The sequence below is a fragment of the Cherax quadricarinatus genome, unplaced genomic scaffold, assembly GCF_038502225.1.
Source record: "Cherax quadricarinatus isolate ZL_2023a unplaced genomic scaffold, ASM3850222v1 Contig148, whole genome shotgun sequence".
Classification (NCBI taxonomy): domain Eukaryota; kingdom Metazoa; phylum Arthropoda; class Malacostraca; order Decapoda; family Parastacidae; genus Cherax; species Cherax quadricarinatus.
The window spans coordinates 235,948-260,902 of record NW_027195174.1 but is presented as its reverse complement, the minus strand read 5'-3'; the positions used below and the strand labels follow the sequence as shown (position 1 = coordinate 260,902).

The 24,955-nt window shown below is 39.2% G+C and overlaps 1 protein-coding gene across 1 annotated transcript in view; it reads left to right on the top strand.

Annotated features, from left to right (window-relative positions):
• The window catches only part of l(3)80Fj (lethal (3) 80Fj), a gene marked incomplete at its 3' end in the record, with an annotated part of 271,490 nt that overhangs the window by 17,602 nt on the left and 228,933 nt on the right, over positions 1-24,955 (top strand). The window contains 1 exon segment of the mRNA XM_070080109.1: positions 22,540-22,784. Coding sequence (XP_069936210.1) covers positions 22,540-22,784 — 245 coding nt within the window.

Genomic DNA, 24,955 nt, shown 5'->3' with positions numbered 1-24,955 from the left:
AAAAAAATTTAGGTAATGAAAGATTGGATATCAGATTTGAGGGAGATAGTATGGAGGAGGTGAATGTATTTGGATATTTGGGAGTGAACTTGTCAGCAGGTGGGTCTGTGAACGATGAGATGAATCATAGAATTGATGAAGGGAAAAGTTCAAAGGTGAGCGGCGCATTGAGGTGTCTGTGGAGACAAAAAACATTATCCATGGAGGCAGAGAAGGGAATGTATGACAGTATAGTTATACTAATGCTCTTATGTGGGTGTGAAGCCTGGGTGGTAAATGTTGCAACTAGGAGAAGGCTGTAGACATTGAAGATGTCATGTCTGAGGCCAATGTGTGGTGTGAATATAATGCAGAGAATCCATAGTTAGGAAGTTAGGAGGAGCTGCGGGGTTACTAAAAGTATTTATTATCCAGAGGGTTTAGGAAGGGTTGTTGAGGTGGTTTGGACATTTGGAGAGGATGGAAGAAAATAGAATGACTTCGAGAGTGTATATATCTGTAGTGGAGGGAAAGTAGGGTAGGGGTTGGCCTTGGCAAGGTTGGAGGGAGGGGGGTACAGAAGGTTTTGTGTGCGAGAGGCTTCGACTTCCAGCAAGAACGTGCGAGTGTGTTAGATAGGAGTGAGTGGAGACAAATGGCTTTTATGACTTGACATACTGTTGGAGTGTGAGCAAGATAACATTTATGAAGAGTTTCAGGGAAACTGGCAGACTGGACTTGAGTCCTGGAGATGGAAAGTACTGTGCCTGCACTCTGAAGGAGGGGTGGAGATATGCTGCAGTTTTTTATATATAGTATCTGCATGATTCTGGCAATACAGTGATCGAGCGAGTGATGATGAAAGTGTTTCTTCTTTCTTTGGTCATCCTGCCTTGGTGGGAAATGGCCAATGTGTTAAAAAAAAAAAAAAAAAATTCTCTCATTCATGAACTTGAAAATCCATTGGATGGTTAAAATCTCTCACATGAATACACAGAGCATTAGTCTTGTCCACTTATGCTATATTCCTGTTGTTATCTTAGTTCAAGATTTTTCCCAGCTTGATTGTAATAAACTTTATAATTTTTTTTACAGGGAAAGTATAAAGAAGTTTTGATAGTATTGGAGAACCCACATATTTTTAGTTGAATAAGGTTGTTTGTCCTTTTTTAAATTGTAAAAGAAAATATTTCTAACATTTTTAAAAGATTTATCAATTAATTGTTTGGGTGTTTTAGATCATTAGCTATTTCATGCTCTTCAAAAATCTATGGCCTCTTAAAGGGTTGAGAGGCCCTCTCCTAAACTTCTTCTCAGGGTTGAAAATTAAAAAAAAAAAAAAAATTCTTAAGAAATGATAGAGTTTTTTCCTGATGATAAAGACACCAAAAGTTTGAAATTTGATGGAAAACTTATGGAATTATGCTCTCGCTAAGTTAGCGGTCTCGACAATGTTTACGCATTGGCGATTTCGCCCACTTTGAGCGCTATTTTTGGCCGATTCCAGTGTACTAATTTACAAAAATCATAACTATTTTGCTAGAACTCCATTTATTTTATCAAATGAGTACAAGAAACCACCCATTTACTTATTTCAACTATCCAATAAAGTGGTCAGAAATTGCCAATTTTGCCAATTTCACACAAATTTCAAAAGATGCCAATTTCCAAATAGGGTTCAGAATAAACAAAACAGACATTCCTGGCACTTAAATAACATTTTCTCTGTTCATTAGTCATGTCCTCAGGCCTCTCTCACATTTCTTTTGCTTTCCACTTTTAATTTTTATTCTTACAAAAATAGAAGATTTACTTTAATGCTGAATACTGCATTATTGTAAAAATGGTATAAATAATATCAGCGCACTTGTGAAATAATATTAGACTCGCCAGTTGATGTGTATTGGACACGTGGCATGATTAGTTTGCTTTTGAACATTTGCAAAAATCAAACATTGCTGCTATCTTGAGCTCAATTTCAAGGTACTTTTCATTGTGAAACCAATCAAAATCATCTCAATTTCTGTAATATGTCTTCCATTCTATAAAATGAGACCAGGAAAACGAGAATACAACCATAAATACCATACGAAAATACACAGCAGAGTCGATGTTTTAAACCAAAAACACGGTTTAAGTTTTTTTTTCTCATGCAGTGTGCTGCAGGATTTTTTTTATACTGTGCACACTGACCACATAGACCCATTCTTTCATATGTAGGCCTACCAGCTTTCTCTCGCTAGATTTGAAGGCGCTAGAATTTACGCGTACTAGTACGGCACCAACCCTGGTGTGCAAGCTATACTAGTACGACACTGACCCTGAAGGGGTTAATTGTCCATACGTAGACCTATGTTCTTACTGCTAATGCTGCAAACATAGATCAGTGTTTTATTTTTCCTGCCTTCAGATTTGTCACTACAGGGCTGATAGGTCTAGGCTGTATAGAAAGGGTCTTAACACTGTGTGCACAGTATTAAAAAAAAATATGGGACCACTCAGTACATTTTGGGAGCACCAGCTCAATTGTGCACCAGCTAGAGCAAACAACGTGGCAAACACCAGGGATTCACTAGTGCTATGTCATATTAACACACTCCATTTAGGAGGAAAGTGATGTTACCCCGAGTTTAGTGGCTTTGAGATGGATGTGGCCACCAGTGGTCGAGGAAATATCAGCAACCTAAATAATAATCCATGTAAAACATTTGTGCAACATCCTTTCAGTTTTGATACTACTAGTAGTGTCATCCTGCCAGAATGTCTTATCACCTGTGCCATAAGGAAAGAGAAACGATTGTGCAATGTATAACACGTGTTTGGCTGGCTGGGTGGCTGACTGGCACAGTATCATTAGCAGAAAGTAACTGTGTCAACTCCCATTTTGTATTTGATTACCCATAATTTAATCCCACCCGTCTTCCCAACACTGTAGCATTTACTTCTTTTACAACCCTGTCTATAACTATGTTAAACAACCATGGTGACATTACACGTCCCTGTCTAAGACCTAGTTTTACTGGAAAGTAATATCCTTCTCTTCTACACACCCTAACCTGAGCCTCATTATCCTCATAAAAACCTTTTTTCAGCATTTAATAACTTAATACCTAAGCCTTACACTTGTAACATCTGCCACATTGCTTTCCTGTCCACCCTGTCATATGCCTTTTCTAAATCCATAAATGCAATGAAAATTTCCTCACCTTTATCTAACTATTGTTCACTTACATGCTTCACTGTAAACATTTGGTCTGCACATCCCCTACCCACTCTAAAGCTGCCTTGTTCATCTTCAATCCTGCTCTCTGTCTTACCTCTAATTCTTTCAATAATAACTTTGCCATACACATTAACTGGTATACTTGGTAAACTACAGTACTATATATATGTACTTTCTTTCAAACCACTGGCTGCATCCCACTGAAGCAGGGTGATGCAAAAAGAAAAAGAAAAGTTTTTCTTTTTAACTTTAGTATTGTAGTGGACAGAAGAAGGGGTTACTAGTCCCTTGCTCCCAGCATGTTTGTGAATATTTTTGTCTGTAACAGATTAATTGTATTTACATTAATTCTCATGGGAAATATTATTTTGGTTTTTGGCCATTTAGGTTTTAGGCTGAGCTTCTGGAACAGATTACAGTTGATGACCGAGGGTCCAGAGTACTATAAGCGTTTAAAAATATTCTAAAAATATTACAAATGGTGCAAAGGTGACATTAAAACAATATCAAAGATGTCTGACAAACCCACTACAATTATAGTTTGCTCCTTGCTTAGTGACAAATTCGTTTACCGATGTGGTCTAAGGGTTAACCCTTTGACTGCTTTGGTCGTATATATACGTCTTACGAGCCATTGTTTCGGACATATATATATACTCAATTCTAGCGGCTTCAAATCAAGCAGGAGAAAGCTGGTAGGCCCACATGTGAGAGAATGGGTCTGTGTGGTCAGTGTGCACTGTATAAAAAAAAAAACTGCATCATGCAGTGCATAATGAGAAAAAAAACTTCAACCCTGTTTTTGGATTAAGACGCTGATTTTGAGGTGTATTTTCATATAGTATTTATGGTTGTATTCTAGTTTTATTGGTCTCATTTGATAAACATATGTCTCATTTGTAAACATATTACAGAAATAGAGATGATTTTGATTAGTTTCACAATGAAAACTGCCTTGAAATTGAGCTCCAATTAGCAGAAATGTTTGATTTTTACCAACGTTCAAGAGTAAGCAAATCACACCACACGTCCAATACACATCAACTGGGGAGTCTAATATTCTTTCACTAGTGCGCTGATATTATTTATACCATTTTTACAATAATGCAATAGTCTGCATAAGAGTAAATCTTCAATTTTTTGTGTGAATAAAAAATCAAAATAGAAAGCAAGAGTAATATGAGAGGGCCCTGAAGACATGACAATGAACAGACATGTTATTTTAGTGCCAAGAATGTCTGCATTGTTTATTCTGGACCCTATTTTGAAATTGGCATCTTTTTTAATTTGCGTGAAATTGGCCAAATTGCCAATTTCTGACCACTTCATTGGGTAGTTCAAATTGGTAAATGGGTGGTTTCTTGTACTCAATTAATAGAAAGAATGGAGTTCTAAAGAAATAGATATGAGTTTGGTCGACTGGACCAATAGAATTGGCCAAAAATAGGGATCAAAGTTGGCAAAATCACCAATGCGTATATGTCGCCAAGATCACTAACTTTGCAGGAGCATAATTCCGTGAGTTTTTGACCAAATTTCATACTTTTGGTGTCACTACCATCGGGAAAAGATTCTCCATCACTTCAATATTTTTTTTTTTTTTTCGACATAGAATGACAATTTCAGAAAGGGGCTTGCAACAGTCAAAGGGTTAAAGTGCAGGCATTGTACTTCCCATTTTCCAGTATTCAAGTGTGGCTATATAAAAATAATGGGTTTCCCTGAATCCTTTCACTAAATATTACCCTGCTCACACTCCAACAGCTCTTCAGGTCCCAAAAACCATTTGTCTCCATTCACTCCTATCTAACTTGCACATGCATGCTTTCTGGAAGTCCAAGTCCCTCACCCACAAAACCTCCTTTACCCCTTCCCTCCAACCTTTTCGAGGACGACCCCTACCCCCCTTCATTCCCCTACAGTTTATTTATTCCCCTATAATTTTTACATCCTTTTTTTATTCCCCTTTCCTTTATGTAAAGGAACTATACACACTTTCTGCCAGTCCCCATTTACCTCCCCCTCTTTCAAGCATTTACTGAACAAAAGTACCAACCACTCCAACACTGTATCCTCCCCTGCTTTAAACATTTCTGTAATGATCCCATCAGTTCTGTCTGCTTTACCCTCTTTCATTCTACCAAATGCCTCACGCACTTCCCACACACTCACATCCAGCTCTTCTTCACTCATAAAAGATGTTATACCTCCCTGGTCAGTGCACGAAATTACTGCCTCCCTCTCTTTGTCATCGTTTAACAGTTAATCAAAATATTTCTGCTGTCTTCCCAGTATCTCCAACTTCCCATCTACTAACTTCCCTATTTTGTTTTTAACCCTTTGACTGTCACAACATCAATTCTGAAATTGTCTCCCAGTATTGCAAAATATTCGAAAAAAAAAAAAAAATTTCTCATGAAATGATAAGAGAATCTTTTCCTGATGGTAAAGACACCAGAAGTACAAAATTTGATTGAAAACTTAAGGAATTACACTTTCACAAAGTTAGCAATCCTGCCGATATACACGTATACGCATCGGCAATTTCGCCCGCTTTGAGCCCCATTTTTGGCCAATTCTATTGTTCCAGTTGACCAAACTCTTAGCTATTTCTTTAGAACTCCATTTGTTCTATCAATTGAGTACAAGAAACTGTCCATTTACCTATTTCAACTACCCAAGAAAGTGGTCAGAAATTGGCAATTTGGCCAATTTCACGCAAATTAAAAAAGATGCCAATTTCAAAAGTGGATCCAGAATAAACAGTGCAGACATTCCTGGTTATTTTCTCTGTTCAGTAGTCACATCTCCAGGCTCTTGCTTTCTATTTAGAATTTTTATTCATACAAAAAATTAAAGATTTACTGGTATGCAGATTACTGCATTATTGTAAAAATGGTATAAATACTTTAATATGAGTGCACTTGTGAAAGAATATTAGACTCGCCAGTTTACATATATTGGACACATGGCGTGATTTGTTTACTCTTGAAATCAAACATTTCCACTACTCTGAGCTCAATTTCAAGGTTCTTTTTATCATGAAACTAATCAAATCATCTCTATTTCTGTAAAATATCTTCCATTCTATCAAATGAGACAAGAAAATGAGAGTACAGCAATAAATACTGCACAAAAATACACATCAAATTTGGCGTTTTAATCCAAAAACACGGTCAGTATTTTTTTTTCTCATTATTCACTCTGCTGCAGTTTTTTTTTTTATAGAGTGCACACAGACCCTTTGTCTCATTTGTGGGCCTACCAGCTTTCTCTAACTTGATTTGAAGCCGCTAGAATATAGGCTTTTTTATATGTCAGAAACACTGGCTCGTAAGACATACAGTAGGGTCCCACTTATACGGCAGGTTAGGTTCCAGGCTACCGCCTTAAAGCGGAAATCGCTGTAAAGTGGAACACCCTTTTTTCCCCCTTAAGAGAGTGGTGAAGCAATGTAAAAAGAGAGCAAATGAGAGAGTGGGTGAGATGTTATCAACAAATTTTGTTGAAAATAAGAAAAAGTTTTGGAGTGAGATTAACAAGTTAAGAAAGCCTAGAGAACAAATGGATTTGTCAGTTAAAAATAGGAGAGGAGCGTTATTAAATGGAGAGTTAGAGGTATTGGGAAGATGGAAGGAATATTTTGAGGAATTGTTAAATGTTGATGAAGATAGGGAAGCTGTGATTTCGTGTATAGGGCAAGGAGGAATAACATCTTGTAGGAGTGAGGAAGAGCCAGTTGTGAGTGTGGGGGAAGTTCGTGAGGCAGTAGGTAAAATGAAAGGGGGTAAGGCAGCCGGGATTGATGGGATAAAGATAGAAATGTTAAAAGCAGGTGGGGATATAGTTTTGGAGTGGTTGGTGCAATTATTTAATAAATGTATGGAAGAGGGTAAGGTACCTAGGGATTGGCAGAGAGCATGCATAGTTCCTTTGTATAAAGGCAAAGGGGATAAAAGAGAGTGCAAAAATTATAGGGGGATAAGTCTGTTGAGTGTACCTGGTAAAGTGTATGGTAGAGTTATAATTGAAAGAATTAAGAGTAAGACGGAGAATAGGATAGCAGATGAACAAGGAGGCTTTAGGAAAGGTAGGGGGTGTGTGGACCAGGTGTTTACAGTGAAACATATAAGTGAACAGTATTTAGATAAGGCTAAAGAGGTCTTTGTGGCATTTATGGATTTGGAAAAGGCGTATGACAGGGTGGATAGGGGGGCAATGTGGCAGATGTTGCAAGTGTATGGTGTAGGAGGTAGGTTACTGAAAGCAGTGAAGAGTTTTTACGAGGATAGTGAGGCTCAAGTTAGAGTATGTAGGAAAGAGGGAAATTTTTTCCCAGTAAAAGTAGGCCTTAGACAAGGATGTGTGATGTCACCGTGGTTGTTTAATATATTTATAGATGGGGTTGTAAGAGAAGTAAATGCGAGGGTCTTGGCAAGAGGCGTGGAGTTAAAAGATAAAGAATCACACACAAAGTGGGAGTTGTCACAGCTGCTCTTTGCTGATGACACTGTGCTCTTGGGAGATTCTGAAGAGAAGTTGCAGAGATTGGTGGATGAATTTGGTAGGGTGTGCAAAAGAAGAAAATTAAAGGTGAATACAGGAAAGAGTAAGGTTATGAGGATAACAAAAAGATTAGGTGATGAAAGATTGAATATCAGATTGGAGGGAGAGAGTATGGAGGAGGTGAACGTATTCAGATATTTGGGAGTGGACGTGTCAGCGGATGGGTCTATGAAAGATGAGGTGAATCATAGAATTGATGAGGGAAAAAGAGTGAGTGGTGCACTTAGGAGTCTGTGGAGACAGAGAACTTTGTCCTTGGAGGCAAAGAGGGGAATGTATGAGAGTATAGTTTTACCAACGCTCTTATATGGGTGTGAAGCGTGGGTGATGAATGTTGCAGCGAGGAGAAGGCTGGAGGCAGTGGAGATGTCATGTCTGAGGGCAATGTGTGGTGTGAATATAATGCAGAGAATTCGTAGTTTGGAAGTTAGGAGGAGGTGCGGGATTACCAAAACTGTTGTCCAGAGGGCTGAGGAAGGGTTGTTGAGGTGGTTCGGACATGTAGAGAGAATGGAGCGAAACAGAATGACTTCAAGAGTGTATCAGTCTGTAGTGGAAGGAAGGCGGGGTAGGGGTCGGCCTAGGAAGGGTTGGAGGGAGGGGGTAAAGGAGGTTTTGTGTGCGAGGGGCTTGGACTTCCAGCAGGCATGCGTGAGCGTGTTTGATAGGAGTGAATGGAGACAAATGGTTTTTAATACTTGACGTGCTGTTGGAGTGTGAGCAAAGTAACATTTATGAAGGGATTCAGGGAAACCGGCAGGCCGGACTTGAGTCCTGGAGATGGGAAGTACAGTGCCTGCACTCTGAAGGAGGGGTGTTAATGTGGCAGTTTAAAAACTGTAGTGTAAAGCACCCTTCTGGCAAGACAGTGATGGAGTGAATGATGGTGAAAGTTTTTCTTTTTCGGGCCACCCTGCCTTGGTGGGAATCGGCCGGTGTGATAATAAAAAAAAAATAATAAATGTATACAAATACTAGATAATAAGTTTACACTAACACATATTAAGTTAGCATTAGAACTAGGCATCAAAAAACAATAAAAAAGTAAAATGCACACACAGTGCACTTATTACTTACCTTAAAATATTTGTAGTCTTAATCTAGGGTGAGATGAGTAGTATTTATTGTAAGAAATCGAGTGTGGTATGTATGGTAGTCAGCCGGGCTACCATACCAGGCCCCCCCCTACCTAAACATAATATTCTATTACATTTAAGCATCCCAGAGCGATAAAATGCATATACAGTTCACTCATTACTTACCTTAAAATATTTGTTGTCTTAATGTAGGGTCAGAGGTGAGTAAACGAGATAAAACGAATACATGAGAGAGAGAGAGAGAGAATGAGTACATGAGAGAGGACAGGCATAGAGTTATGTAAACAAACCAGGCGAACGTAAGTTTTGTAAATAAAGTGTATATGTCTGGTTTGTGTACAAGTTACATTGTGTACAAGTTGTCTCTAGATTGATATGGTAGAATAAATAAAGAAGAACACTCCCATTCTCATGTAACATCATTTTTAGAAGAAATGATGCTCTGAGTGAAGGCAATGGAAATAAATCACCCTTGACTTTTTTGGGTTATCCTAGGTTCTCTACACATGCTGTTATGTATGAAAATCTATGTAACTGTATTTGTGTATACCTGAATAAACTTACATACAAAAGGAATAATTTTCTACAGTTACCCCCAGTAACACATTTTCTCTGATGTTGGACTAGAGAAAATGTTATTCTTGCCATCACTCGTAAAAGTCTCGCTCCCACATCTCATATTTGTTTATTTATTCTATTGTGGGGTGTATTTATCATCTTTATATGTTATGTATCGTGCTTATTATATAAAATTGAAAAAAATGTCATGGATAGATTAATGAAAATGTGTATATGAACGTAATATACGACATTTAATGAGACTTAATGATTATTATTAGTATTATCATAATAAGAGGGTTGGAATAGTTTTAAAAATGCAGTATTAGAATGTGGGGCAGAAGTTTGTGGTTATAGGAGAGTGGGTGCAGGAGGAATAAGGTAGAATGATGGGTAGAATGATGAAGTAAAGGGTGTGATAAAAGAGAAAAAGTTAGCTTATGAGAGGTTTTTACAAAGCAGAAGTGTTATAAGAAGAGTAGAGTATGTGGAGAGTAAAAGAAAGGTGAAGAGAGTGGTGAGAGAGTGCAAAAGGAGAGCAGATGATAGAGTGGGAGCGAGTTAAACAAGTTAAGAAAGCCTAGAGAACGAATGGATTAGTCAGTTAAAAACAGAGTAGGGGAGTTAGTAGATGGGGAGATGGAGGTTTTGGGTAGATGGCGAGAATATTTTGCGGAACTTTTAAATGTTGAGAAAGAAAGGGAAGCGGTAATTTCATGCACTGGCCAGGGAGGTATACCATCTTTTAGGAGTGAAGAAGAACAGGATGTGAGTGTGGGGGAGGTGCGTGAGGCATTGCGTAGAATGAAAGGGGGTAAAGCAGCTGGAATTGATGGGATCATGACAGAAATGTTAAAAGCAGTGAGGGATATAGTGTTGGAGTGGTTGGTATTTTTGTTTAATAAATGTATGAAAGAGGGGAAGGTACCAAGGGATTAGCAGAAAGCATGTATAGTCCCTTTATATAAAGGGAAGGAGGAGAAAAGAGATTTTAAAAATTATAGAGGAATAAGTTTACTGAGTATACAGCAAGGCCCCGCTTTACGGCGTTTTGCCTTACGGCGTTCCACTAATATGGCGATGTCAAATTATGACCAAAATTTCCTATACTGCAAGCGGTCTTTCAGATACGGCACCCCCCACCCGGTTTGTTTACATTTTCCGTGACCACATCTATTATGTCAGGAAACTTTCCAAAATTTCAAGTGTTTTAAAGTTACTGCATATTTTATATGTACTCTGATAATTATACTTATGTGTACCTGTACCTAAATATACTTACACACTGTGCTGGTGTGCAGGTACACATTAAAATCGCTAAGTCTCTCTCTACTCATGACGCCAATACTACGTGATAATAATCACTCTTGGGCACATCAATATCAATATAGGCATTTTCATTAATCCATCTATGATATTTTCCTCAAAATTATATATGAAATCCATTACATAGCATATAAACATGGTACATACATTCAGAATAAAAATTGATGTAAATACGTATGAGATTTGTTTACAAAGCAGCTGTGTAGGTAGTGTCGGAAGAATTACGTTTTCTCTAGTCAAACGCTGGGGGGTAACTGTAGAAAAATATTCTTTTCGTATGCCTTTACTCTATGTATAGCAATTCATGACCCTTGTGGGTTTAGTGCTTTTTATAATAATAATAATTATTATTAATAATAATATTGTTAATAATAATAATATTATTATTATTATTAATATTAATACTACTACTACTACTAATATTATTATTATTATTTTTTTTTTTTTTTTTTTTCAACAAGTCGGCCGTTGCTGCTGTTTGTTTATTCTGAACTAACTTGTACAACTTGTACACAATGTAAGAGTATTTGTATTGTGAGGTAATTATTATTAAAATAAAAAAATATTGAGGTAAATGTTTTACAAACTCTTACAAACGTATGCGAATGAACTAAAAGTAGACACATATTAATAAGCATGTATTTCGCCTGACCAAGTGATCGTCCACTACCTGTTCAGTTTGTGTTCTTACATTGTCTCAACTCTGTATCTCGTTCTCTCTCTGGTTTACTCTTTCGTCAACTAGTTGGCTCTCATTGACGATGGCGTCTAAGGTTAGCTGTAATAAAAAGAGAAGTCCTAAGCCTCTTGCTTTAAATGCCAAGTTAGAGGATGATGATTATTATTATTATTAAAGATTTGCCGGTATTCTCCCGGCCCAGGCTTTTTCCAAGTGGTGGCCCGGCCTTGGCTCCCTCTTTAGGGAGTGTCTGAGACCGAAGTCTCCTGTGGGAGGAGGCACAAGTACCCCCTCGTCTTTGGGACCAATTATCCCCTGTCCTGCCATCCCCACCCCAAGGGGGCTAATGGGAATGACAGTCTTGTGAGCTTCAAGGTCGGGCTCAGGCACCTACCCTGCCCTAGAAGGGTTAGGCATGGTGTCGATCGACCTTAGAGGATGATGGTGTGCCATTCTGATTTTATTCAATAAACACCCTGCCACTCACCTATCACACATAAATATTAATATTTTAAGGTAAGTAATAAGTGTACTCTGTGTGTATCTTGCCTTTTATTGTGTTTTTAATGCCTATTTCTATTGCTAACATAATATAAGTTAGTGTAAACTTGTTGTCTGCCATTTATTCCATATTTTATATGCTCTGATAATAATACTTGTAGAGCCGGGTGGAGGGACAACATTACGTTTTCTCTGTTCAGCCATAAGAGAAAACATGTATGAATCTGCGTTTGGCCCAGCCACTCCCCCACTCCGCTTTTGTTTACAATTTTCGGCATGAATTATTCATTACTTCTACCTTCGTTTATGATGGCATCTAAAGGTAGTTGTTAGAAATGATTAAATTCAGTGAACAAGGCATGTCGATGTTAATAATATGGTTCTGGGCCGCAGTGTAGGTAACCGGTAGGTGTAGCCCAGGCTACACCTACCGGCTACCTACACTGACTTTATACAAATAAGTACTACTCACCTCTCTTCCTATATTAAGACTACACATATTTTAAGGTAAATAATGAGTGTACTGTATGTGCATTTTACCTCTCTGGGATGTTTTAAATATCATATATTAAGTATGAGACGGGGAGCCAGTGCTACCTACACCTGGGCTACCTGCACCTGACTTCCTACAAATAAGTACTACTCGCCTCTCTTCCTACATTAAGATTACAAATACTTTAAGATAAGTAATGAATTTACTGTGACTGTATTTTACTTTGTGTGTTTCTAATGCCTAGTTCTATTACTAACTTCATATAATTTAGTGTAAACTTGTTGTCTGGCATTTATATGAATTTATAAATGGAAAAAAATGGAGTTCTGCCTTCCGGCGATGTCTGTTTTCCGGCGACAGCCGCCTGGAACCTAACCCGCCGTATAAGTGGGGCCCTACTGTACCAGGAAAAGTGTATGGTAGGGTTATAATTGAAAGAATTAGAGGTAAGACAGAATGTAGGATTGCGGATGATCAAGGAAGTTTCAGAGTGGGTAGGGGATGTGTAGATCAAGTGTTTACTTTGAGGCATATATGTGAACAGTATTTAGATAAAGGTAGGGAAGTTTTTATTGCATTAATGGGTTTAGAAAAGGCATATGATAGTGGATAGGGGGGCAATGTGGCAGGTGTTGCAAGTATATGGAATAGGTGGTAAGTTACTAAATTCTGTAAAGAGTTTTTATGAGGATAGTGAGGCTCAGGTTAGGGTGTGTAGAAGAGAGGGAGACAACTTCCCAGTAAAAGTAGGTCTTAGACAGGGATGTATAATGTCACCATGGTTGTTTAATATATTTATAGATGGGGTTGTAAAAGAAGTAAATGCTAGGGTGTTCGGGAGAGGGGTGGGATTAAATTATGGGGAATCAAATACAAAATGGGAATTGACACAGTTACTTTTTGCTGATGATAATGTGCTCATGGGAGATTCTAAAGAAAAATTGCAAAGGTTAGTGGATGAGTTTGGGAGTGTGTGTAAAGGTAGAAAGTTGAATGTGAACATAGAAAAGAGTAAGGTGATGAGGGTATCAAATGATTTAGATGAAGAGAAATTGGATATCAAGTTGGGGAGGAGGAGTATGGAAGAAGTGAATGTTTTCAGATACTTGGGAGTTGACGTGTCAGTGGATAGATTTATGAAGGATGAGGTTAATCATAGAATTGATGAGGGGAAAAAAGGTGAGTGGTGCATTGAGGTATATGTGTAGACAAAAAATGTTATCTATGGAGGCAAAGAAGGGAATATATGAAAGTATAGCAGTACCAACACTCTATGGGTGTGAAGCTTGGGTTGTGAATGCAGCAGCGAGGAGGTGGTTGGAGGCATTGGAGATGTCCTGTCTAAGGGCAATGTGTGGTGTAAATATTATGCAGAAAATTCGGAGTGTGGAAATTAGAAGGTGTGGAGTTAATATAAGTAGTATTAGTGAGAGGGCTTAAGAGGGGTTCTTGAGGTGGTTTGGTCATTTAGAGAGAATGGATCAAAGTAGAATGACATGGAGAGCGTATAAACCTGTAGGGGAAGGAAGGCGGGGTAGGGGTCGTCCTCGGAAAGGTTGGAGGGAGGGGGTAAAGGAGGTTTTTTGGGCGAGGGGCTTGGACTTACAGTAAGCGTGCGTGAGCGTGTTAGATAAGAGTGAATGGAGATGAATGGTATTTGGGACCTGACAATATGTTGGAGTGTGAGCAGGGTAATATTTAGTGAAGGGATTCAGGGAAACCAGTTATTTTTATATAGCCGGACTTGAGTCCTGGAAATGGGAAGTACAATGCCTGCACTCTAAAGGAGGGGTTCAGGATATTAGCAGTTTGGAGGGATATGTTGTGTATCTTTATAGGTATATGCTTCTAAAGTGTTGTGTTCTGAGCACCTCTGCAAAAACAGTGATTATGTATGAGTGAGGTGAAAGTGTTGAATGACGATGAAAGTACAGTGGACCCCCGCATAGCGAACTTAATCCGTGCAAGAGGGCTGGTCGTTATGCGAAATGTTCGCTATGCGAATTAATTTTCCCCATAAGAAATAATGGAAATAAAATTAATCCGTGCAAGACACCCAAAAGTATGAAAAAAAATTTTTTTTACCACAAAAAAATGTTAATTTTAGTACACACAAACTGAAAAAGGCATGCACAATTACATGACACTTACTTTTATTGAAGATCTGGTGATGATTGATGGGATGGGAGGAGGGGAGAGAGAGTGTTAGTGTTTAGAAGGGGAATCCCCTTCCATTAGGACTTGAGGTAGCAAGTCCTTTTCTGGGGTTACTTCCCTTCTTCTTTTAATGCCACTAGGACCAGCTTCAGAGTCACTGGACTTCTTTCGCACAACATATCTGTCCATAGTGGCCTGTACCTCTCGTTCCTTTATGATTTGTCTAAAGTGGTTCACAACAGTGTCATTGTAACAGTCACCAGCACGGCTTGCAATAGCTGTGTGAGGGTGATTTTCATCAAAAAAGGTTTGCACTTCAAGCCATTTTGCACACATTTCCTTAATCTTTGAAGTAGGCAATTCCTTCAATTTCTCTCTCCCCTCCTTTGAACCAGTTTCCCCAGGTCTGGCCTCTTGCTCTTGAAGTTGATCTATCAGCTCATCAGTGGTTAGTTCTTCATTGTCCTCCTCCACCAACTCTTCCACATCCTCCCCACTAACCTCCAACCCCAAGGACTTCCCCAATTCCACAATTGATTCCTCAACTGGTATACTACTCCTCTCAGGGTTAGCCTCAAACCCTTCAAAATCCCCTTTGTCTACACATTCTGGCCACAGTTTCTTCCAAGCAGAGTTCAAGGTTCTCTTAGTCACTCCCTCCCAAGCCTTACCTATAAGGTTTACACAACTGAGGATATTAAAGTGATCCTTCCAAAACTCTTTTAGAGTCAATCCAGTGTCTGTGGTCACTTCAAAGCACTTTTGAAACAGAGCTTTTGTGTACAGTTTCTTGAAGTTGGAAATGACCTGCTGGTCCATGGGCTGCAGGAGAGGAGTGGTATTAGGAGGCAAAAACTTCACCTTAATGAAGCTCATGTCCCCATAAAGTCGCTCTGCCACGTCTGTAGGATGACCAGGGGCATTGTCTAACACCAGGAGGCACTTAAGGTCTAATTTCTTTTCAGTTAGGTAATCTTTCACATTGGGGGCAAATGCATGGTGTAACCAGTTATAGAAAAATTCCCTAGTGACCCATGCCTTACTGTTTGCCCTCCACAGCACACACAAATTATCCTTGAGGACATTCTTTTGCCTGAACGCTCTGGGAGTTTCAGAGTGATAAACTAATAAAGGCTTAACTTTGCAATCACCACTAGCATTGGCACACATCAACAAAGTAAGCCTGTCTTTCATAGGCTTATGTCCTGGGAGTGCCTTTTCCTCCTGAGTAATGTAGGTCCTGCTTGGCATTTTCTTCCAGAACAGGCCTGTTTCATCACAATTAAACACTTGTTCAGGTTCCAGTCCTTCAGTTTCTATGTACTCCTTGAATTCATGCACATATTTTTCAGCCGCTTTGTGGTCCGAACTGGCAGCCTCACCATGCCGTATCACACTATGGATGCCACTACGCTTCTTAAATCTCTCAAACCAACCTTTGCTGGCCTTAAATTCACTCACATCATCACTAGTTGCAGGCATTTTTTTAATTAAATCGTCATGCAACTTCCTAGCCTTTTCACATATGATCGCTTGAGAGACGCTATCTCCTGCTAGCTGTTTTTCATTTATCCACACCAATAAGAGTCTCTCAACATCTTCCATCACTTGCGATCTTTGTTTCGAAAACACAGTTAAACCTTTGGCAACAACAGCTTCCTTGATTGCCGTTTTCTTGCCCACAATAGAAGCGATGGTTGATTTTGGTTTCTTGTACAACCTGACCAGGTCGGTGATACGTACTCCACTTTCATACTTATCAATGATCTCTTTCTTAATTTCAATGGGTATTCTTACCCTTTGAGGTGTAGGGTTGGCACTAGAAGCTTTCTTGGGGCCCATGGTCACTTATTTTCCACAAACAGCACCGAAAACACTGTAATAATACGAAATATTCCGAGTGTATGCTTGAATGTTACCGCGGAGGCTGGCTGGTAAACAATGGGACGGGCGGCACATATGAGGCTGGCTGAGGGCGCACATTGGACGCGTCTCGGACGAAGGTCGCTGAGCGGGTTTTTGTCCAGTATGCGGGGCAAAATTTTAGCGAACAAAGCGTTCGCTATGCGGATTGTTCGCTATGCAAGGCGTTCGCTATGCGGGGGTCCACTGTATTTTCTTTTTGGGGATTTTCTTTCTTTTTTTGTCACCCTGCCTCGGTGGGAGATGGCTGACTTGTTAAAAAAAAAAAAATTATCATTTCTAATATGGCGTCATTTGTGCAAGTCGTCTGGCTACCACGTCTCATATTTTTTTTTTTTTTTTTTTTCATCAAGTCGGCCGTCTCCCACCGAGGCAGGGTGACCCAAAAAAGAAAGAAAATCCCCAAAAAGAAAATACTTTCATCATCATTCAACACTTTCACCACACTCGCACATTATCACTGTTTTTGCAGAGGTGCTCAGAATACAACAGTCTAGAAGCATACACATATAAAGATACACAACATATCCCTCCAAACTGCCAATATCCCAAACCCCTCCTTTAAAGTGCAGGCATTGTACTTCCCATTTCCAGGACTCAAGTCCGACTATATGAAAATAACCGGTTTCCCTGAATCCCTTAACTAAATATTACCCTGCTCACACTCCAACAGATTGTCAGGTCCCAAGTACCATTCGTCTCCATTCACTCCTATCTAACACGCTCACGCACGCTTGCTGGAAGTCCAAGCCCCTTGCCCACAAAACCTCCTTTACCCCCTCTCTCCAACCCTTTTGAGGACGACCCCTACCCCGCCTTCCTTCCCCTTTAGATTTGTATGCTTTCCATGTCATTCTACTTAGATCCATTCTCTCTAAATGACCAAACCACCTCAACAACCCCTCTTCTGCCCTCTGACTAATACTTTTATTAACTCCACACCTTCTCCTAATTTCCACACTCCGAATTTTCTGCATAATATTTACACCACACATTGCCCTTAAACAGGACATCTCCACTGCCTCCAACCGTCTCCTCGCTGCTGCATTTACCACCCAAGCTTCACACCCATATAAGAGTGTTGGTATTACTATACTTTCATACATTCCCTTCTTTGCCTCCATAGATAACGTTTTTTGACTCCACATATACCTCAATGCACCACTCACCTTTTTTCCCTCATCAATTCTATGATTAACCTCATCCTTCATAAATCCATCCGCCGACACGTCAACTCCCAAGTATCTGAAAACATTCACTTCTTCCATACTCCTTCCCAATTTGATATCCAATTTTTCTTTATCTAAATCATTTGACACCCTCATCACTTTACTCTTTTCTATGTTCACTTTTAACTTTCTACCTTTACACACATTCCCAAACTCATCCACTAACCTTTGCAATTTTTCTTTAGAATCTCCCATAAGCACAGTATCATCAGCAAAAAGTAACTGTGTCAATTCCCATTTTGAATTTGATTCCCCAAAATTTAATCCCACCCCTCTCCCGAACACCCTAGCATTTACTTCCTTTACAACCCCATCTATAAATATATTAAACAACCATGGTGACATTACACATCCCTGTCTAAGACCTACTTTTACCGGGAAGTAGTCTCCCTCTCTTCTACACACCCTAACCTGAGCCTCACTATCCTCATAAAAACTCTTTACAGCATTTAATAACTTACCACCTATTCCATATACTTGCAACATCTGCCACATTGCTCCTCTATCCACTCTGTCATATGCCTTTTCTAAATCCATAAATGCAATAAAAACTTCCCTATCTTTATCTAAATACTGTTCACATATATGCTTCAATGTAAACACCTGATCTACACATCCCCTACCCACTCTGAAACCTCCTTGCTCATCCGCAATCCTACATTCTGTCTTACCTCTAATTCTTTCAATTATAACCCTACCGTACACTTTTCCTGGTATACTCAGTAAGCTTTTTCCTCTATAATTTTTACAGTCTCTTTTGTCCCCTTTCCCTTTATATAAAGGGACTATACATGCTCTCCGCCAATCCCTAGGTACCTTCCCCTCTTTCATACATTTATTAAACAAAAGTACCAACCACTCCAACACTAAATCCTCCCCTGCTTTTAACACTTCTGTCATGATCCCATCAGTTCCAGCTGCTTTACCCCCTTTCATTTTACGTAATGCCTCACGTACCTCCCCCACACTTACATTCTGCTCTTCTTCACTCCTAAAAGATGGTATACCTCCCTGACCAGTGCATGAAATTACTGCCTCTGTTTCTTCCTTAACATTTAAAAGTTCCTCAAAATATTCTTGCCATCTACCCAATACCTCCATCTCCCCATCTACTAACTCCCCTACTCTGTTTTTAACTGACAAATCCATATTTTCCCTAGGCTTTCTTAACTTGTTTAACTCACTCCAAATTTTTTTCTTATTTTCATTAAAATTTCTTGACAGTGCCTCTCCCACTCTATCATCTGCTCTCCTTTTGCACTCTCTCACCACTCTCTTTACCTTTCTTTTACTCTCCATATACTCTGCTCTTCTTATAACACTTCTGCTTTGTAAAAACCTCTCATAAGCTACCTTTTTCTCTTTTATCACACCCTTTACTTCATCATTCCACCAATCACTCCTCTTTCCTCCTGCCCCCACCCTCCTATAACCACAAACTTCTGCCCCTCATTCTAATACTGCATTTTTAAAACTATTCCAACCCTCTTCAACCCCCCCACTACTCATCTTTGCACTAGCCCACCTTTCTGCCAATAGTCGCTTATATCTCACCCGAACTTCCTCCTCCCTTAGTTTATACACTTTCACCTCCCTCTTACTTGTTGTTGCCACCTTTCTCTTTTCCCATCTATCTCTTACTCTAACTGTAGCTACAACTAAATAATGATCCGATATATCAGTTGCCCCTCTATAAACATGTACATCCTGGAGCCTACCCATCAACCTTTTATCCACCAATACATAATCTAATAAACTACTTTCATTACGTGCTACATCATACCTTGTATATTTATTTATCTTCTTTTTCATAAAATATGTATTACTTATTACCAAATTTCTTTCTACACATAGCTCAATTAAAGGCTCCCCATTTACATTTACCCCTGGCACCCCAAATTTACCTACTACTCCCTCCATAACATTTTTACCCACTTTAGCATTGAAATCCCCAACCACCATTACTCTCACACTTGATTCAAAACTCTCCACGCATTCACTCAACATTTCCCAAAATCTCTCTCTCTCCTCTACACTTCTCTCTTCTCCAGGTGCATACACGCTTATTATAACCCACTTTTCACATCCAATCTTTATTTTACTCCACATAATCCTTGAATTAATACATTTATAGTCCCTCTTTTCCTGCCATAGCTTATCCTTCAACATTATTGCTACTCCTTCTTTAGCTCTAACTCTATTTGAAACCCCTGACCTAATCCCATTTATTCCTCTCCACTGAAACTCTCCCACCCCCTTCAGCTTTGTTTCACTTAAAGCCAGGACATCCAGCTTCTCATTCATAACATCCACAATCATCTCTTTCTTATCATCTGCACAACATCCACGCACATTCAGACTTCCCACTTTGACAATTTTCTTCTTCTTATTCTTTTTAGTAATCTTTACAGGAAAAGGGGTTACTAGCCCATTGTTCCCAGCATTTTAGTTGACTTTTACAACACACATGGCTTACGGAGGAAAGATTCTTATTCCACTTCCCCAGTGGAAAACTCAGATGAGTGTGTATAAATAAATGTGTACATGTATGTGTAGTGTGACCTAAGTGTAAGTAGAAGTAGCAAGACATGCCTGTAATCTTGCATATTTATGAGACAGACAAAAGACATCAGGAATCCTACCATCATGTAAAACAATCACAGGCTTTCGTTTTACACTCACTTGGCAGGACGGTAGTACCTCCCTGGGTGGTTGCTGTCTACCAACCTACTACCTATATTTATGTTTATTTATTCTACTGTGGGGTGTATTTATCATCTTTATATGTTATGCATCGTGTTTATTATATAATTTTGAAAAAATATCAAAGATGGATTAATGAAAATATGTATATTAACGTAATGTATGACTTTTAATGAAACTTGATGATTATTATTATCATTACTAATATGACGTCTCGAGACATACGACACTCTTACTGATTTTAACATGTATCTGCATGTCAGCACAGTGTGTAAGTTTATTTAGGTACAGGTATACATAAGTGTAATTATCAGAGTATATGTAAAATATGAAATAACTCTTAAAAACACTCGAAATTTTGGAGTTTCCAGACATAATGGAGAGACGTGGTGCTTACGGATCTCACGTAGAATGTAAGCAAACAGGGTGGGGCATGGTGACCATATTAGAAAGTCAGGTGGGGGGGGGAGCTGTACAGAGGGTTTTGTTCATAATTTGAAATGACCGTATTAGCAGAATGCCGTGAAGTGACGCACCATAAAGCGTGGCCCTACTGTACGTATACGACTGAAACAGTTAAAGGGTTAACTGTCAAATACTTTTTTCGCTAGGTTTTCTTAACTTATTAATATTGCTCCAAAACTTATTATGAGCAAAATTTGTTGACAGCTTCTCACCCATTCTCTCATTTGCTCTCGTTTTGCGCTTGCCTTTCTTTTACTCTCCATATACTCCAACTTTCTTATATCACTTTTGCTTTGTAAAAACCTCATAAGCAATCTTTTTTTGTCACACTTTTTACCTCATCATTACCAATCACTCCTCTTTCCTCCAGCACCCACCTTCCTATAGCTGCAAACTTCTGCTCTGCATTCTAACATTTCATGCATATGATGTCACCATGGCTGTTCAATATATTTATAGATGGGGTTGTAAGAGAAGTGAATGCTTGGGTGTTAAAAGATAAAGAATCTAACATAAAGTAGGAGTTATTACAGTTGCTTTTTGCTTATGACACTACTTTTGGGAGATTCTGAAGAGAGGTTGCAGAGGTTAGTGGATGAGTTTGGGAGGGTATATAAAAGAAGGAAGTTAAAAGTGAACATAGGAAAGAGCAAGGTGGTGGTGATAAAAAATTTAGGTAATGAAAGATTGGATATTAGATTGGAGGAAGAGAGTATGGAAGAAGTGAATGTGCTCAGATATTTGGGAGTGGACTTGTCAGGAGATAGGTCTATGAAAGACATGGTAAACTACAGAAATGATGAAGGAAAAAGGGTGGGTAGCACCTTGAGAGTATCTGTGAAGACAAAGAATGTTATCCATTGAGGCAAAGAAGGGAATGTATGAGAATATAGTGGTGTCAACACTAATATGGGTGTCAAGAATGGATTGTAAATGCTTCAGAAGGGAGGAGGCTGGTAGCAGTGGAGATGATGTGTCTAAGGGCAATGTGTAGTGTAAATATTATGCAGAGAATTAGTTGTGTGGAAATTAGGAAGAGGTGTGAAGTTACTAAAAGTATTAATCATGAGGGCTGAAGATGGACTGTTGAAGTGGTTGGTCATTTAGGGAGCATGGAACAAAATAGGATGACTTGGAGGGTGTATAAATCTGTAGCAGAGGGGAGGAAGAAAAGGGGTCATCCTAGAAAAGGAATGAGGGAGTGGGTGAAAGAGGTTTTGTGTGCAAGGGGCTTGGACATAGAACAGGCATGTGTGAGTGTGTTAGATAGGATTGAATGGAGACGAATGGTTTTTGGGACCTGATAAGCTGTTGGAGTGTAAGCAGGGTAATATTTTGTGAAAGGATTTATGGAAACTAGTTAGCCAGACTTGAGTCCTTGAGGTGGGAAGTACAATGCCTGCACTTCAGAGTAGGGGTTTGGGGAATTGGGTGTTTGGAGTGACATGTAAACTGTCATATCTTGGTGCCTGTGCAAAGACAGTGATTGTGTGTGAATGATGGCAAAAGTGTTGAATGATGGTGAAAGTGTTTCTTTTCTGGGTCTCCCTGCCTTGGTGGGGCATGGCTGATGTGTTAAAAAAAATATCAGTAGGTTGTGAATTTATTCAGCAAGTGGTTGTTATTCATGAAATCCTCAGGTCAGCACAGGATGATGATGAAGAGAAATACTACTGTGCTCCAGGTTTTGTTTATTGCTTCCCCTTCTTGAAGTGGGTGCTGACCAAGAGACCAGGTGGTGAAGACAAGTTCGACACTGTGGCTGGCCAGGCACTCCAGATCATCAGTGAGCACATGGCCATGAGAGGAGCTGATGACAATGATCTTTACCACCCACGCTTCCTGCCTCGCAAACGTCTTCTCTCTCTCATCATTAATGTTATAAGTAAGTTATCATGATTTTTTTGTTACAATAACTAGTTCGACTAGAGTAGGTTTATCAATTTGACCTGTCGTCATGTGTGTAAACTTAGATGCACTGTAAACTTCATATTTAGGACTTTTCTTTTTATAATTTTCTATTTTTCTTTGACCGGATGTGTAGCAAAATGAGCTTAAGATTTAAATTAAGAAAATATTCATTGTGATGTTCTCTGTTACACATGATTCTTTAAAAGGGTTTAAGACTAGCCTGGTCATGACTTTTACTTTCGAGTCTCAGTTTGTCAACACCAAGGATCACATTGACTTGTGAGTTATTTACTGTTCATTTTTTCCACTTTATTGTTGTCTATTATTCATTTAACCCTTTGAGGGTCGACAGGCCCTCTCCGAAACTCGTTCTCAGGGTCGGCCAAATTTAAAAAAAAAAAAAAAATATTTTTTCTTATGAAAAAATAGTTTTTTTTTCTAAACATTATAGGATAAACAAAAAAATTTTACCATCAATACTTACGGAGATATGGATGCATGAAGTTTGCAGAAAATGAGCCGCGTATGGCAACAGCGGCGACTGCCGCTCACCCGGTAAACTTTGATTTACTTGTATTTGAAGGTTTGTTGTTTTTTTCACTATTTTATTTTTTCACATATGTGGCCTATGAGACCAAAGTAAGGTGCAATGTACATATATACACTCGTTGTATACAACACAATAAGCACACAAACATAATTATCAATATATTGTTTACAAAACTTGTTTACAAAAACAAACAATACAAAACATTGTTTATTATTATTGTTCTATAATATATATACCGATATACAGTCACTGAACATATTCCTATTAGTTCTGCAGCTTGTGGAACTCTGAAACATGGTGTCATACACAATGGTGTTTTATCTTTCTCCCTCATTCTATCTCTTTCAATCTGTCTCTCTCTTTCTATCTGTCTGTCTATCTCTGTCTCACAGGTACACATAAATACAAGTATTTTTTTTTATTTTTTTTATTATCACACCGGCCGATTCCCACCAAGGCAGGGTGGCCCGAAAAAGAAAAACTTTCACCATCATTCACTCCATCACTGTCTTGCCAGAAGGGTGCTTTACACTACAGTTTTTAAACTGCAACATTAACACCCCTCCTTCAGAGTGCAGGCACTGTACTTCCCATCTCCAGGACTCAAGTCCGGCCTGCCGGTTTCCCTGAATCCCTTCATAAATGTTACTTTGCTCACACTCCAACAGCACGTCAAGTATTAAAAACCATTTGTCTCCATTCACTCCTATCAAACACGCTCACGCATGCCTGCTGGAAGTCCAAGCCCCTCGCACACAAAACCTCCTTTACCCCCTCCCTCCAACCCTTCCTAGGCCGACCCCTACCCCGCCTTCCTTCCACTACAGACTGATACACTCTTGAAGTCATTCTATTTCGCTCCATTCTCTCTACATGTCCGAACCACCTCAACAACCCTTCCTCAGCCCTCTGGACAACAGTTTTGGTAATCCCGCACCTCCTCCTAACTTCCAAACTACGAATTCTCTGCATTATATTCACACCACACATTGCCCTCAGACATGACATCTCCACTGCCTCCAGCCTTCTCCTCGCTGCAACATTCATCACCCACGCTTCACACCCATATAAGAGCGTTGGTAAAACTATACTCTCATACATTCCCCTCTTTGCCTCCAAGGACAAAGTTCTCTGTCTCCACAGACTCCTAAGTGCACCACTCACTCTTTTTCCCTCATCAATTCTATGATTCACCTCATCTTTCATAGACCCATCCGCTGACACGTCCACTCCCAAATATCTGAATACGTTCACCTCCTCCATACTCTCTCCCTCCAATCTGATATTCAATCTTTCATCACCTAATCTTTTTGTTATCCTCATAACCTTACTCTTTCCTGTATTCACCTTTAATTTTCTTCTTTTGCACACCCTACCAAATTCATCCACCAATCTCTGCAACTTCTCTTCAGAATCTCCCAAGAGCACAGTGTCATCAGCAAAGAGCAGCTGTGACAACTCCCACTTTGTGTGTGATTCTTTATCTTTTAACTCCACGCCTCTTGCCAAGACCCTCGCATTTACTTCTCTTACAACCCCATCTATAAATATATTAAACAACCACGGTGACATCACACATCCTTGTCTAAGGCCTA